We start from the raw sequence: 17,234 nt of genomic DNA, 5'->3' as shown, positions 1-17,234 counted from the left end.
TTGCCTCATGCTGAGCCCAAAGTGCCTGGGGACACCTACACGGAGCAGCTAGAAAACAATTGGATATAAATGTTCTGAAGCATAGAGATGGCTAGACTGATGTGGGAGTCAGCAGAGTGGCTGAGGTCACTAGGAATGGGAATGTAGATTGACAGAGCAGTGGCAAAGCCCTGGTGTCAACACATATGGGCACAGAGGAGAAAGGAATGTCCCGGGTGTGTGGGGGGCAGGCAGGAGCAAACTGAGAGGACCAGGATGCACAAGCAGCATCACAGAAAGCAAGGGAGGCAAAGAGGTCAAGGGCTCAGCAAGAACGTAATCCTGTCAGGTATCTCAGAGATCTCCAGGCTCACGGGTACAGGTCTTAAATTAACCAAGTGACTAAGCATTTCAGAGGACCACTGCGGGCCCCTCCGAGCCACCTGTCCTTTCTTGGGGAGAGAGAAGATGTAAGGTAGTTGAGCAAGCAATATTTAGCAATCTGGGTGCAGAAAATAGAGGTTCCTCTCCTGTGAAGGCAGTACTGGGGCGATGGGGCTTGGGAGAGTAAGGAGGTCTGGGAGAGCTGCTGAGGAGAAGGAAAAGGGCTGCTCGGGGCAGTGGAGGACTGCTCAGTGGCAGAAAGACAGGCCAAGCAGAGGGGCCTGAGTTAAGATGGCCCCCACTGGGGCCAGAGAGAATCTAGGGGGCCTTGGGGAGGGTGCCAGGTTCTCTAGAGACCCGGTTCTGAACCCGGTTCTGCCACATTGCTGGGGCTGGCTCCTTGAACTTGTCTATGTCTTAGTGTGTGTTTTGGAGGGGAGGAGGGGAATAGCAGTGCTCATCTCTCCTAACTCACAGGGCTGCTGTGAGGACAGAAGAGGGAGATGTGTAAATGTGTTCTAGGAAGTACAAAGCCCTCTGGAAAGGTTATATATAGTTTGTGCTCACAGAGGAAGGGGCCAGCCTTCTGCCAAGACACCCAGGCCGTTGGATGCTGTCTCAGCCAAGGCCAGCTGTCCTGGGAGGATTATAGGCTCTAGACCCATTTCCTCCTGAAGGAGGTAAATTTAGGGGAAGGGGATGGTAGTGCCTCTGGGAGGAAGGGTCAGAGCAGGTTAGAAATGCTGAGGCCATGTAGAAAGAGCCCCGGCTTGGAGCCAGAAGAGCTAGCCTACCACTCTTAGCTGTCTTGCAGGCTATGCCACTCCTGCTCAAAGTGCTCAACTGTAAATGAGATAACAAAACCTATTGGCAGGGCAGGTGGAGGCCCCTGGTCCACTGCTGGCCCTCAGTGAGGGCTAGCTGACTCTGAGCCTGTGGCAGGGGAGGGCTGATGCCTCTCGTGCCCGAAGCAAAGGCAGCTCACCTCCCCAGGACTGGCTGAGGCAGAAACTACCCCATCTGAGTTCTGGTCCTGGGGCCCTGAGCTAGAGAGTCATATGGCTGTGAGAGGAGGCAGGGCCAAGAAGAAGAGCCAGGGAGGCCCAGTGTTGAAGTAGAGGACCTGAGGTCATGGGCTTATGTGGCTAAATCCTAGCCCCAGGGTTGGTACAGAGGGCAGCCTAGCAGCTCTGTGTGACTGCATCTGTCTTGATCTTGGGTTGCAGCCTCAGAACTGTCATTGCCTGTAAAGTGGAGGCACATGTACCCCCATGGCACATGTATGCCCAGGCCAGGGATTTGGTGGGGCTCCATAAGGTCAGTCTAATTTGCCCTGTGTGCAGCCTCTAGCCCAGAGCCTCCTTCACGATGTACACTCTGTAATGTCTGTTTATCAAATGAACCATCAATCAATCAGTGGGGTCCCCTCTGCCTGAGGTGTCCAGGCTTCAGGATGAGGGGCTCTCTGCAGCTCTCCGGTCTGTGGAAAGCAGTGTACCCTGCCTCAGGCCTCTCTGGAGAGCTGAGCATTGGGATAAAGTCTTTGCTGGAGGCTGGGGGGCTAACTCCTTCTTTCGACCCCAGCCAGAGTGGAGTTTGGATTGGGAGACCCGGGTGCACCATGCCCGCCCTGGATATCATGCTGCCTTGAGCCTGTTGTGAGGCTTTCCAGGAGTCAGGGGGCAGCAGAGGCCCAGTGTTGGTGGATGCAAGAGGGAGGCGGGTGGCCAGCCAGCTCCTCACAGACAGGGTGGAGAGGAGACATCCCTTTTGGGGAGCACCAGAATTCTAGAAGGGGCTTCTAGCAGCTTCTGTCTCTCTGGTCCAGCCCCAGGCTGCTCACCCTTGCCAGCAGGCTCAATGGTGACCTTCTCGCTGCTGTTGCCCCGGCCGGCGGAGGTGACAGCAGCCACCCACAACAGGTACTGCTGCCCACGGTTCAGGTGGGCAATCCGGTAGAAGAGCTGCTCTGGACTCGTCTCATACTCGCTGGGAGCCTGCAGGGCAGAGGCCAAGAAGTAGTAAGAGCCAAGGCCCTCGGGCCTCCAACTCCAACCTTCCTCGGGACCGTGTGCTCAGAGGAAATGATGTCCAGGTGGGGCTGTGGAAGGGGAGGCAGGATCCTGCCTACTTTGCCTTTTCTGGTTTTGGAGCAACAGTGAAAAGAATCTACACTGGGCTTGGCCCTGGGAGCTGATGGGCCTGCTCTGCGTTGTTGCCAGCTCAGCCTCAGTTTACCTCTTTGATTGATCCAGGTGCTGGCAACTGTGGCTCTAGGTCAGGGAATGTGAGTGTTTTGGGTGAGAGATGGAGGGAGTTGGGAGAAGGGAGAATGTAGGAGGGAGGGTCCCAGGAAAACCTTGAGAAAAAGGAGTTCTGGGAAGAAGCTAAATTACTGTATTTGTCTTATTAGGGTTGTAGACAGGCTCCCCAGCCCATCCCTGCTCGGAGTCACCTCTCTGCCCTGCCACCTAATTATCACTCCTTCATTCTGCAGGCAGCAAACCCATCCAGGGGATGAAGGAAAGGGAGAGGGAACTATGAGAGCTTCACTGGGCAACACTTTATTAATAATTATTAGTGGTATAGATCCCACATATATTTGTAGGTTATATAAATCTATAAATTTTTTTTAACCAAATGACAGTTTTGACAAGTTGCCAACAAAACAATATCAGATCCCAGTGGTTTTACCAGTAGCTTTGATGAAAAGATTATGTTGCCTTGGAAACCAGGGGCTCAGATATTGAAATGAATTTGAGAAGGAGCTTTTGATAAGCGCTAGTTTGCAGACCTCCTGTCAGCCTCTTCCCTGGTGCAGGCGGGATGGGGCTGACTTTCATTTTATTTTATTTTTTGGTCAGCCGCAGGGAAGGGAAAGGAGGACAGCACTAGGGCCTCTTTGAAATCAGGGTGGAAGTCTAGGGAGGGGGAGCCCCTGGAACAGATGGGGGGGCCCTGAGGCCAGAGGGAGCTAATAATTATCTCTGCAGTCACAAGATTTTGCACACATGTGCCCACATGCACACATACACGCAGACATGTAGATGCATTCATCATGTGCTGAGGGACAGACCTCCAGACAGATATCAGGACACAAAAGTATATTCTCTGTGCCCCATGGAAGGGCTGAGGGGCCCAGTGAGTTATAACAGGAGAAATCTTTTTTGGCTTCAGGCTATCTGCAGGGAAATGTTAGAGAGAAAGCAAAGGCATCCTGCAAAACACACACAGCTCCTTGGCAAACTTCTCCTGCCTCCCTTATGAAGATCTGGCCTTGAACCCAGGAGGTCCCTGCTGGGGACAGGTGCAGAGCCACCCTGAGCCCTGGTAGTTGGAAGTCCTTTCAGGCTACAGCATCCAGGGGACTGTGTTCATATCTGTGCATGAGGTAGGGTGGTAAAGTGTCTTCAACAGCTGCCTGCCCTTCTTAGTAGGCCAATGACCCATAAGTGTCTTTCATGGTTCCTAGGGTCTCAGTTTTCTCTCTTGCAAACTAAGAAAGCAATAGAGCTCTGCCTGCCCTGTGTGGTTACAGTGAAGCACAAGTAAGGCAAGGGGTGTATAAATTCTTTGTAAATTGGGACATATTCTTCTCCTGGCTCATTTTTCTGTGAGGGAAGAGGTGTGTATATGTATGTAAAGGAAAGTTGAGTTTAGCTGCTTGTATCAGTATTGACCTGAGTGTATACATTTGTGTCTACACAGGGCAGGAAAGGTTTGGCTTCCTCTTGAAGGTATCAGCATCTTATCCAGTCTTCCTTTTAATCTGGACTCCCCAATAATCTGATTAAATCACTTTAAAAAATACACAGCCATGCCCCCACATAAAGTCCCAGTGGATCAAAGGTTTTAAAAAAGGTAAAAATACAAAAGAAGAAACTATAGGTAAATACTTATCTGTCTTTCTAATCATAAAAATAAAGGCAAAAATCATGAATGGAAATAATTTATAAATTTTGATTATATAAAAAGAAAACCTATGGTGTACTAAAAATAGAATCAAAAGGCAAGCAATGAACTGGCAAATACTTGCAACCTATATAATAAAACAAATGCTTATTATCTTCAATATGTAAAGAGCACTAACAAATCAGTAAGAAAAAAAATGAGCCACCCAAATAAAAAATAGACAAAGCACATGAATTGACAATTACCCAGATGAAAAAAAAAAAAAACCCAAAAACAACCATCCAATAAGCATATAACAATAATCAACTAGTAATCAAAGAAATATAAATTAAAATAAGAGACCCTTTAAAAAAATCCAACTGGGTCGGCTTTAGCTCAAGCGGTTACTTCATCATGGCAGACTACTAAAAAAAATCCAACTGGCAATAATGAAAAATATATAATACCTTGGATAAGCATGGGCACAGGAACAAGTACGTACTTACAATGTTGGTGGAAGCATAAATCGGTGCAAACTTTCTGAAGGGCAATTTGCAAATGTGTATGCAAACCTTAAAAATATTCTTTGTGACCTAGGAATTCCTATAGAAAATTATCCTAAGAAAATAATAAATCAAGTGCATGAGACATTTATAAAGAATGCTCAATGAAGCATTATTTATAACTGAAAATTTGAAAATAGATTATGTATAGGATAATGGGGGACTTGTTAAATAGATTATGTACATACAGGCATTCAAGATCATAAATAAAAAAATATTTGATGGTGTGGGAAAGTGCCTACATATATTACATGAAAAATGTAGATTATATAACATTATGTAAAATTTTAATTTTATTAAAAAAACCCAAATCCATAATATATATACAGATCAAACACTGGAAGGCTATATACCAAAACATGGTCAATGTTTATCTTCAGAGAATGAGAGTACGAGTAATTTTTACTTTCCTTTCTATTCTTTTATATATTTACAGAATTTTCTATAATAAAATTGCATTATTTTGATAATCAGAGAATAACGACAATTTGGTAAAATTTCTAACAGGACTTAGTGCAGCTCTGGTCACCCCCAGGGCATAACTCTCTGGGAGCCAACACCACATGCAGTTTCCCACATCTATTCTGAGGATGCTGTACACACACTCAGACTCACACGCATTAGTCTCTAACCACACTCTCATACCCATGGTTTTGCATTGTCACATATATAAGAGTGTACCCTCATCCTTTGCACTCAGTCCCGGAGCTCTTTCATAAATGAATGTGTAATGCAGTTGTTTGGAACTTGGAATATATTTGTGCAAAATGGTAACATAACATGATCACACATGGTGGTTAGGTCTTGGGTCCCTCACTAAGCCCAGTTTCTATGCCCACATGTGGCTGAAATTCTCATCACACTAGCACACCTGGCCCCTTGTGTGACACTGTCTGATAAGTCTTCCCATGAGAGTGGAGTCTCTGACATGCTCAGGACATGCACAGGAAGCAGGAAGGGACCCAATGTCTCCAGCAGCAGGAGGAGGACAGGAGTTCTGCTCTGGGGCCTGGAGAGGGGTTTCCCAGCCAGTTGACTCAGGGTTCCTCAAGGCTGAGTTAATGAGGAGGCTGGGCTCCCAGATACCTTTTGAAAGACTTCATTATCAGAGGAGAAATGACTGCACAAACTCAAGCTCAAGAATCAGTTTGTGAAGGGAAACTTGCCCAATGTCTAAGGCTTTACGATTGCTAGGCTGCTAGCAATTTATCAAACGTGTGTTTAGTGACAACGATGTTCCAGGCACAATGTCTGGCAGCTGGGGACCTAGTGATGAAACGATGCTGCCTTTGTCTTCACAGGGCCCCAAAGACCAGTATGGGAGACAGAAAAGTGAACAGTTAATTTAATGATTTTAGTGTATGATAGAGGGTGAAGAGCACGTCATGGTAGGGATTAGCAGGGGCAGAGGCGTAGGGGTATAAAAAGGCATCATGGGTGTTCAGGATGGTGACAAACTTAGTGTAAGAAGAGCCTAGAATGTGTTTGGAGTGGGGGAAAGGGGAGAGTAGGGAGAAAGGGGGCAGAAGACATGGCTGAAAATGTTGACTGGAAAACTGGCACTATCACCCAACAATGGCAGGGTGCTTTCAACCCAATACCTGCAGACCCCAGGACCCAGCAATTCCTCTTCTAGGTGCATACCCAATAGGAACGCATGTGCACCAGGAGACACATACAAGGATGTTCACAGCAGCACCATTTGTAATAGCTCCAAACTGAAAACTACCCAAATGCCTATCGGTGAATAGCACAATGGATAAACTGTGTTATGTGCACACAATTGAAAACTATATAGGAGTGAGAGTAAATGATCTAGAAGTTATACAACAATGTGGGTGAAATTCGCAAATTAAAAATAATGTTGAGTAAATGAAGCCAGATAAATGGTAGGACTCCATTTTTATCACATATAAAAAGAGGCAACACTAATCTGAAGTCAAGACGGTAGTTACCCTGCCAGGGGGAGGGTGGTGACGGGAAGGGGCACAAGGAGGTCTTTTGGGGTATTGCAATGTCCTGTTCCCTGCTCTGAGTGCCATTTGCCTGAGTGTGCTGGGATTCATGGAGCTCTACAGTCACAATGTGTGCACTTTTCTGCATGTGAGGATGGAGAAAAGGGGATGGAGTCACTGAAAAGACATTGCTGGGCTTCCCCTCTGGTAACAGAACTCTGGCCTCACTGGCAAGGAGCTGGGCCACCTGCTGCTCTCAGGGTAATTCAGAAAGACCACAGGAAAGCAGAGAGCAGAGGAGGAGATGATGACACAATTACTGAACAATTTCAGGACAGCTTCCCTGGCTGCCAGAAGCTCATCTGCAGATGCTCGGGCTGCTGTCACATCACAAGTTGCTGGCAGAGGGAAAAGCTGGCCTCCTCCTGCTTCTTGCTCCCCAATCCTGAGCACATCTCCTAGACAGTACTCTCTCTCGGTCTTCCAGTGCGCACCCCTCAGCCTCCCCACCAGACTGGAAGCCCCCTGAGGACAGGTATCTTTGTACCTGCTCTTGTAACTACAGCAGATGTGTTTCATAGTAGTCATCCCACAGCATTTTGTGGTTGAGTGGCTGGAGATAAGAGGCAGAGGGAAGGATGCATATTATGGGGTGTGGCTGCATAGCCCACTGCACCCACCCACATCCTCTCTTCCCTTTTCATGGGGGCCCTCTGATCCCTCTCAGCATTCAGTGGAAGGGCAGGGGCTAGCCCCCTGCACTGTGCCCCAGCCTGGGGGCCACCCCTCCGCTCCAGGGTTTGGGCACACATTGCAGTCTCTCATTCCTCTCCCCTCAGCTAGGCCCAGGCCCTAGAGAGATGGACTAGAGAGATGCCCTTGTTTTCTCTCAGTTATCCCCATCTTTTCTCCTCCCTTCAGCTAGCTCCATGCTGAGGGGGCCACTCAGCACAGAACCCCAGCAGGCTTTCAAGTCCAGACTGACCACGCTGAAAGGTGATTCATTTCTAGAGGCCATGGACCAGCTAATTCCCAGGCAACAGCTCTGGGGCCTGCCAGGAGCTTCTTTGGTCAGCCAGACCAGAAGAACCAAGGCCCTGGCCTCCATTTCATGCCCGCTTGGTCTTGGCCCCTGACTCAAAGGAGCCTCCAGGGCTTGTGACAATTTTGCAGCCCATGGAACAGAGGACCGACCCAAGATAAACATTGGGTAAGGCTTCAGCCACTCTTGTGTGACCAGTGTCTATTCTTATCCATGAATCCAGGTAGAAACAAAGATAAATGCAGCCCCAAGGTTTGTCCTGGAAGCCGACTGATCTATAGGGTAGTTTTCTACTTCATCCTTCAGCCCTGGGCTTACTTACCGGCTGGCCAGACCCGGGACTGGAGCAGAAGATGGTGTACTTGCGGATCACCCCATTGGGCTTGGTGGGAGGGAGCCAAGACACAACCACACTACTTGCAGATGAAGGGACAGCTTTGATGCCAGCTGGGGGACCTGGAACTGAGCAGGGAGAAGGCCAGGTCAGTTTAGAGAAAGGAGGAGCACAGCCTTTGGGAAAGAATGACAGGGTAGGGAGAGTGAGGCAGATCAATCTGGGAGTTTCCTGGAGGAGATATCCTGAGATATGGTTTAAAGGCCGAGGTTCCAGCATGGTAAACAGGGGAGGAGAAAGACAACCATTTTGGTCTTGTAACAAAGTCTCTGAGATAGAGGCAGTGGGAGTGGCCAGCTTCAGAGTTGTTTGGCCAGAACCAAGGACTTAGGACTCACAAGAGAACAATAGAACTCATGATGAATTCATCTTGATCCCTATGAACCTAACCTGCTCCCTCCCCAGTGTTCTACTGACTAATAGCTTGTATTTAGGTCAAAGAAATACAGTGGGCACTTTGCTCTTTTTGACTTGTGAGTTCCTTGAGGCTGAGGGCTCCAAAGATTGACAGAGTAGACTTCCTCCTGAGGGTGAAGGGCTGTAGTCAGCCAGTAGATGATTGTGTTTCCTGCCCATGAGTTGCTGACTAGGCCCTTTCTGTTTACAAGAGGGAAAGTGCTTTAAAATTGGCTGGGAAATCCATCCTAAGTGAGTCCCAATTCATATGAACTCTGACCTCCCCCTACACCATTTCTGGGCCTGCCTGGCTTGGTCGGGACCTCAGGGCTCTCCTGGCTGGGAGACTAGAAGCTTCCTGTTTTCAGCCCACACTCTCCTTCATCTCTCTCTTGCATTGTTGTGTGCTCGTCTTCCCTCCTGGGAGCTTTAACACTCCTTCGAGGACAGTGATAGTATCATATTCAACTTATTTTACCTCTCTGAGCCTCAGTTCCCCATCTATAGGATGGACATAATGACAATCACATTAAAGGTTTATAGAGAGAATTAGTGCTAATTAAAATAAAGCACTTGGCATAGTGCCTGACACATAGAAGACATTTGAAAAATCACAATGGTTATTATTTTGCATTCCTTTACCTGACTCTCAGCTTCTAGCACCTATCTCATTTTTTAAACTTAGTGATAAACAATTCTAGGTTAAATAAAGTAACTATAGACAGCATCATCTTTCATCCAGGGGCCTGAGCCTAGAAGTCGGCAATCCTTGACTCGACTCTACCTCATTGCTGCTATAGCCCTGCCATTTCACCTCTGCCTGGTGTCTCTCCGGTCATGGAGTGCAGAGGTCTATGGATGGCCACTGGGGCAGGTATGTTAACTGCTGTGTTCAGATATTCTCTATCCTTGCATACTTTTTTCTTTATTATTTATTGAGAGAGGTATGTTGAAATCTCCCACTATGATCGTGTATTTGTCTATCCTTCTAGTTTTGTCAGTTTTTGCTTTTATATATTTTGAGATTGTTATTAAGGTTCATACAAATTTGGAACTGTTTTATTTGCCTAGTAATTGAGTCTTTTATCATAACAGAGTGTCCTTTATCTCTAATAACACTTTTTGCTTTATAGCACACTATGTCTGATATTAATATTCCAGTTTTCTCTTACACTTTTGCATGGCATTCCTTTTATCTTTTCCCGTCCTTTCATGTTGAACTTTTCTATATCTTTATGTTTTAGATGTCTCCTATAAACAGCACATATTTAGATTTTGTTTCATTGTTAGCCAGTCTGACAGTCTTTGTCTTTTAATTGGAGAATTTTGTCAATTTACCTTTAATGCAAATATTGATGTATTTGAATTCAAATATTCCATCTTCCTAAATACTTTCCATTTGTTCTACCTATTTTCTTTTTCTTTTTCTTTCCTTTTGTGCTTTCTAGAATGAGTGTTTTAAAAAATACTCTATTTCTTCTCTATTAGTTTGGTTATTACATAGTCCTTCACTACTTTTAGTGGTTACTGAACAGATTACAACGTGAATCTTTAACTTACCAAAGTCTAAGATCATTAATTGGCACTTTTCTTCTCAGACAATGCAAGAGACTTAGAACTTCCAGTTATCCTCTCCCAATTTATATGCCATTGTGTTTATTGTTAGCAGTGCAGGAGGGGCTGGCCGGCTGGGGTCACGCCAGCCCCATGCCGGGTGCTGCAGTGTGGGGCAGACGGCCCCCAGCACACGCTCTAGGTCAGCAGTGAGAGAGGCTGGGGGCTGAGAAGGCCTGTGTCCCCTGCCTGGGCCCTGGCTCAGCGGCTGTACTGGGGCTTTGCCCAGCCTCCACCTCTGGCCGGTGGTAAAAAATACTCTATTTCTTCTCTATTAGTTTGGTTATTACATAGTCCTTCACTACTTTTAGTGGTTACTGAACAGATTACAACGTGAATCTTTAACTTACCAAAGTCTAAGATCATTAATTGGCACTTTTCTTCTCAGACAATGCAAGAGACTTAGAACTTCCAGTTATCCTCTCCCAATTTATATGCCATTGTTGTATATTGTAATTTTGCAAATATTTTAGACTGTCTCCAAGATGATGACATCATCACCATCATTTCTATGCAGTCAATATTAATTTATGTTTCCCCATACATCCACCATACAATTGCTCTTCTTTCCTTTCTGCATCATTGATCTTCCACCTGGCATTATTTTCATTCTAACTAAAAAATGCCCTTTAATATTTCTCTAGGGCAGGTATGTTGGTGACAGATCCTTTTTTTTATTTGTCTGAAAATTTCTTTATTTCATATTAATCTTGAAGAATATTTTGCTTGGCATAAAGTTATAGGTTGATAACTATTTTCTTTTCATACTTTAAATATACCATTGCATTGTTTTCCAGCTTCCATAGTTTCTGATAAGTTAGCTGACAATCTAATTGTTGCTCCTTTGAAGGTAACTGGTCTTTTTTCCTTTGATTGCTTTGAAAGTTTTTCTCTTTGTGTTTTTTCATTTAGCAGCTTTATTATGATGAGCTTAGGTGTGGATTTCTTTAAGTTATTGCCTGTAGAATTTGTAGAACTTCTTGCATTTGTAGCTTAATGTATTTCATCAATTTTTAAAAGTTTTCAGACATTTTATTTTCTGCCCACTTTCTTTTTCCTCTTCTTTGGGATACCTTCTAGCATCATACACATCCTTGATATTCAGAACGTGGTCCATGGATCAGCAGCAGCATCACCTGGGAGCATGTTAGAAATGCAAAATCTCAGGTTCCACCCTAGACCTACCAAAACAGAATCTGAATTTTAACAAGATCCCCAAGTGATTTCTATGCACAATAAAATTTGAAAAATCACTGCTCTATATCTTACTTGCTCTTTTATTTTCCATTCATTTGTTTTTCTGTGCTTCATTTGGATATTTCCTTCTGACTTATCTTCTAGTTCACTAGTGTTCTCTTCAGCTGTGTCTAATTTGTTTAAACTTACGTATTGAGTTTTTAATTTTAGGTATTAGTAGCTTTTGTTTCTAGATTTTTCATTTGATAGTTTCCAATTCTCTTTAAATTCCAATCTTATTAAGAATAATTATTTGAAAGTCCATATTTGATTTTTAAAAAACTCTATGTTTGGAATCCCTGTGGGTCTATTTCTTTTGTTTGTTTGTTTGTTTTACTGGCTTTTGCTATTATTGTCCCTATTGTTTTTTATTGTATGCCAGGCACAGTACTTGCAAAATGTTTATAAAAATAATTTGAGGCCTCAGATGATGTAATCTTCCTAAAGAGAGAATTCATGTTTGCTTCTGACAGGTACCTACAATTTAGGGCACTAACAACCTGGGGTTGCTTCAGTATAACTTCCATGACTGAGATGATCTGAAGCTGAGTTGTCTACTTTTGGTCCCCTAGAGTGTTGTCCTTCATGGTCTTAACTCAAAATGAGGAGGATTCATCAGACAGACCCACACACCATGGCAGGCCCTGGCTTCCAATTCATGTCTTTCTAGTTGCTCATATTCTCAGTGACTGTCTTTAGGTTCAGCAAATGTCCCCCAGGGGAAAAGCCACTCCAAATGCCAGGCTTACCTCCTGGGCTTCCCCATTCTCTTTTGGATCCTGGCTCAGTAATTCTTCACTCTCCTGCCAGCTATGTGATGCCTTCAAGCAGGTATTTTAAAAAAATATTTTGTTGAGATTTTCTAGTGTCCTCAGCAAGAAGGAGAAAGAGTTTGGGTTACCTAATCCATCATTACTTGAAGTGGAAATTTTCTGATATGTGTCTCTAAACTTGTCCCTCTTTTTCTCTTCATCCTCACTGCTGCTGCCCTAGCACACATCTTACTCTTCTCTGCCTAGATGCCCACAGGTTCTCAAAGGCATTTCTGATACTAGTCCTTGTCCCTCTATCCCCTTCAGTCATCTGCACTTCTATAAAAGTTACCTTCCTAAAACACGGGTCTAGTCAAGCCTCTTCTTCAGTTAAAACTTTTTAAAGTGGTCTAAAATCCAATTCAGCTTTGTACTCTGAGGCTATGTGCCTAGATTTGGTATTCACAGGGGAGCTGAGAAATAGGCAAGAAGCTTTGTTGTTCATAAACTGAGTCCAGCCAAGTCAGCCTAAAACCAAGCTTAGACTGAGAGATGTGGATGTACATAAGAAACGAGCTTGAATTTATATGTTTGCATTTGATCTTTTAATTTGTTTTTGCTTTTATCTAAATTTTCTGATAATTTTCTTCCTCTGGAAACATGCAAAATACTGAGGGGTGGTGGTGGTAGGTGAGATGTCACAGTGTCTTCAGATTAGGATATTTGCCTAAGCTCCCATGGCAGAGCTGGAATTGGAATGTGGACCTATCTGCTTTCCAAGTCAGCTGAGAAATAACTGTAATAACTGCCACCTATAAATGGGAGAATGTGGTGAAGTTGGGGCAGCAGTAGTGGAGTAGGCATGGTTGTCTGCCTCCTTATCTGCTATTATTCTTTCTTATTCTTTGCAAACAGAGCCTCACTTCTGCTTGGGTACAGGAAAAGTCATTTCTCTACCCCTTAGAGAAAGCTGTCTCCATCACCTACACCAGAGGATGGGGTAAGTCAGCCATGATAATTCCATCCCCCTTTCAGTGACTGGCTTAACAAGAGGCATGTTGCCCCATGGTGGCCAATGGGAAATGAGGATAAATCTGTTGAGGGGGTTTCTGGAATTGTTTCTTTCACTCCCAAGAGAGGCATGACCACAGGAAGAGACTGCTTTTCTCACTCTGAACTCTGTCTTGTCTGGTGTGATGCCTGGAGCTGTAGTCATCTTCAAATCATGAGAGGAACAGATAACATGCTGAGGGTAGCAAAGCAGAAAGATGGGGACCACTGAGTTAACCAAACCTGGAGCTACCTTACTTAAGACTTCTTGTTATGTTTAATAATAAATATGCTTATTGCTTTAATCTTTTTTTAGTTGTAATACTCACAACCCAAAACTTCCTAACTGACACAAGTTGTATGATGGATAGAACAGAAGACATAGAAGCCTAAAAGTCTTGATAGGGGAGTGACCGTCAGTAAGTTGCTTTAGCTCTCTAGGCCACGGTTTTCTCACTTCTAAAATGGAAATAATACCTACCTCATGGACTGTTAAGAAGGTTAAATCATGCCTATAATAGCACATCACACATGTGTCAAATTATGACCACTGTTCTGGATGAGATCTCATCTGAAAAAGGATTCTTCTGGCCTAGATCTCCCTTTGTAGACACAAATTCCCTCAGGGGCACCTAGGTTCACTGGCAGCAGTCATTTCATTGCCAGCAACTTGGTAACCTTAAAACAGCTATTATTTGCTAGCATTTGATATTTTAGAAAGGGTTTTACAGTTAGCGATTCTTACACTAACTTAATGAGATATCACTTGTCCCCATTTTATCCTGAGAAAGTTGAGATTCAAAAAGGTTAAATGACTTGCCAATAAATAATAGGGCTGGGACATCATGTCTTTGGTGTTTTCTAGTGCCCCCTCCATTCTGTGGAGCTGATGCCTTGGGGCCCCAGCCTTGCCTGTGTGTGTCCCTGTGTGTGGCTCCATAGGCAGCTCTAGGCTGGATGGTTGAAAGCTCCCTGCAGGGAGGGATGGTGCTCCCTGACCTCTGGACTCCCTACTGGGGTCTCACCTCAGTCAGTTAAACATATACAAGTGCTTATGGCTCAGGTCTTGCATCAGAATAGGATGCAGGAAGTCTGGGGGGCCCCAGTGGTTCATTTTTAGAGGCTGGGAAGGTGCCTGTGCATGTGTGGCTCTGAGCTCTGGAAGGGGCCAGGCTCTGAGCAACATCCCTGTTTGGTCTCCACATAAGAGCATGTGGCTCTGTCTGGAGCTGTCTCAGGAGGCCCTGATCAGGGGGGATTAGTGACAGAAAAAGTAGGGCAGGTGGGCTGGTAAATACTTAATTGCTCAGAGCTTATGGTAGGGAGGGGCTGATCTGATGGAAAGGGCTTTGGCGGGCGGCGGTGCTTGGGGAGAGCGGGGAGCTTTAAGCTGAGCTGGGAGCTGGTCTGGTCTCCGAGCATTAGGCTGCTCTAGGAACTTCACCACCACTCCCAATTTTAGCTGTTTCTTTTCAACTTCCCTAACTCCTTCAGCACCTTTTGCCAAATTGTATGTGTAGAACCTAGACTTTGGAAAAACTGAGGCTGAGTGGAGAGGAAGCCATAATACCAATGATGGCTATTGTTTCTTAAGTGTCTATTGTGGGCCAGCCACTTTTCATATAAACCAACTCTTCTAAAAATATAGTACCTGATTCAGAACATTTAAGAATCAACCAAGTAGAGACAGCCAACAAATCTACTGTTTTCTTTGGACAAAAAAAAAAAAAAAAAAAGAATCAACTAAGTGATGGAGTTGGGGTGGGGTGAGGTGTGCAGCTTTGGGCCTTGGATGGAAGTCTGTCCCTTCTCCCAATCTGTTCTCTCCTGGGTTGACTTGGCTCCCAGCCTCCCCCTATTCCCTTATTTTGTCACTGTACCCTTGAGGCTAGGCTCCTTATCCCTGATCTTCCTCCAGTTCTGTACCTATGGAGAAGGGCTTTGAGACCATAGCTCCAAATGGAGGCATATCCCATTTCCTCCCTGAGAGACTCCCAGAACACCAGAGTCTGGGGCCTGGCCATTCTGGGGCCTCTATACAGTGACTGCCAAGTCCTAACTCAGGATATGTAGGGTGATGTTCCTGTTTCCCCCAACCCCAAACATCTGTACTCAGAAGGAACCAGGCTGAGCCTTGCAGGGGAGCAGCTGCCACAAAATGCTTGCCCTTGGGGTGGGGGTCAGAGGAGGAGAGGCTTTATCTAGCCTCCGACCCAGTGTTGAAGGAGGAGATGGTTACGGTTGCTTCTATGTTTGCGCACGAGTCCCAGAGCATTTCTCCACCACCCATGGTAAGCTTAAGGTTAAGGGACTTGCCAATAAATAATAGGGCTGGGGCATGTACTCTCCCAAAGCAAGGCCCTAGAGTCCTCAAAAGGACAGGAGAAAGAATGGTGCTTGCCCTTCTCCTTGGGTGATGTGGGCAGTGGGGTGGCTCAAGGGCATGCTCAGCAACAGGCCCTGCGGAGCCCACCCCAAGGGCTGAGCCCTGGCAGCCTGGAGGAGACACTCACCATCCTCCTTGGTCTGGATGTAGAGCACGCTGCTGCGCACTCCATCCCCAGCCTGGGTATAGGCCAGCACCTGCACGCTGTAGTTGGTGAATTTCTCCATGCCTCGCAGCTCCACTCGCTCACGCGTGGTGGTGATGTTCTGCATCTCACCCCACTCTGCCGGAGACAAACAGCCTCTGAGTGCAGCCCAGGCTGGCTACACTGCAGTCCCCCTGCTTTTGCCCCTCCATCAGCCTGGGGTCCAGTCGGGCTTACTTCACTGGGCTCAGACCTTGAGTACATGTGGTGGTGACTATGAAGACCCTCCACCTCAAGGTACATGGGGGCAGATTTGCTCTCAGGCCACATCTCTCCCCAAGTGGTCCCAATAGGGACCAAGGCTCTCCCCCACTCAGTGAGGACCCATCATCCTGCCAAGAAACTTGCTATAGACTCCAAAGAAGAGCTTAGGGAGAGGGTCCCATGGGAGGGTCAGAGTATTAGACTGCTGAGCTGACAGCTCTCCCACTGGGACTACTGGGCTTATAGAAGACAGGCCCAGACACTGGTTGAGGACAGGCCTTGTAGAAGCCGAGCACCTGCACGCCCACCCCAGCACCTCACCAGGGACCCAGGGCAGGCAAAGGGTCCAAGGCAGAGGACTGGGCCAGGAAAAAGCAGCAGCTTGCCAGGGTCCAGAGGGTGAGAATGCCATGCCCAGCTTGAGGGGACTCTAGGACAGTGTGGGGGAATCTCAGAGGCCTGAGCAGTGAGACCTTCCTTTTTCAGGAGATCAGAAAGCAGGGCAGAACCATCTTTCTCTGGATTGGAGCCAGAGAAAGACCCAGGAAGAGGGCAGTGTGGCCAACAATTCAGGTGGCCTTTGGAGACTAGAGAGGCCAGTGCCTTCCTCACTTGGAGGGGCTGAGCTGGGGAAACAAGTTCCGGAAAATGAGGGACCATCTGTTACCTGGCTCAGCACAGACATGTGAGGCTATTTCGCAGCATAAGAACTTGGGAGATCTTTAGATCAAATGCCTGAACTCCAGGCTCTGTGCTTTGGAGGAGACAATGAAGACAGTGGCAAGGAAAGACACTTCCTGTTGGCAGTGTGTCTGGGCAGAGCAGAATCCATGTGGGGAAGGGGAGGGCAGCTACCCTGGAGAGATAACCAGGAGCTGGAGACGCAGGTCCTCCAGGACAGAAGGAAGGGACAAAGGGCTGGTGATCTGGCTCAGGTTCTGGGGAGCAAACTCATTGTAGCCCTTTGTGACCCCCAATAGAATTTTTCCAGAGTTAGGGATGCTGGTTCTCTGGCTGGCATAACTGCAGACTTACTGGTCACTGCGAGGTCTGTGTATACCAGTGGTCAGGGCTGAGTGTGTTTGTGGGGCTATGCAAGCCTGTTTGGACCAGTGCATCCCAGAGAGAGGAAGGCACCGAAAGGGCGGGGCATTGTCTTGGTTTTCCTTCTTCCCATTCCTGC

At 46.2% G+C, this 17,234-nt stretch overlaps 1 protein-coding gene across 1 annotated transcript in view; it reads right to left on the bottom strand.

Annotated features, from left to right (window-relative positions):
* Positions 1-17,234, bottom strand: part of DSCAML1 (DS cell adhesion molecule like 1) — a 327,482-nt gene that overhangs the window by 11,856 nt on the left and 298,392 nt on the right. Inside the window, 3 exon segments of the mRNA XM_006912769.1 lie at positions 2,207-2,360; positions 8,137-8,276; positions 15,770-15,925. Coding sequence (XP_006912831.1) covers positions 2,207-2,360; positions 8,137-8,276; positions 15,770-15,925 — 450 coding nt within the window.

This window comes from Pteropus alecto, unplaced genomic scaffold, assembly GCF_000325575.1.
Source record: "Pteropus alecto unplaced genomic scaffold, ASM32557v1 scaffold224, whole genome shotgun sequence".
Taxonomy (NCBI): Eukaryota; Metazoa; Chordata; class Mammalia; order Chiroptera; family Pteropodidae; genus Pteropus; species Pteropus alecto.
This window is presented reverse-complemented; position numbering and strand designations above follow the sequence as displayed.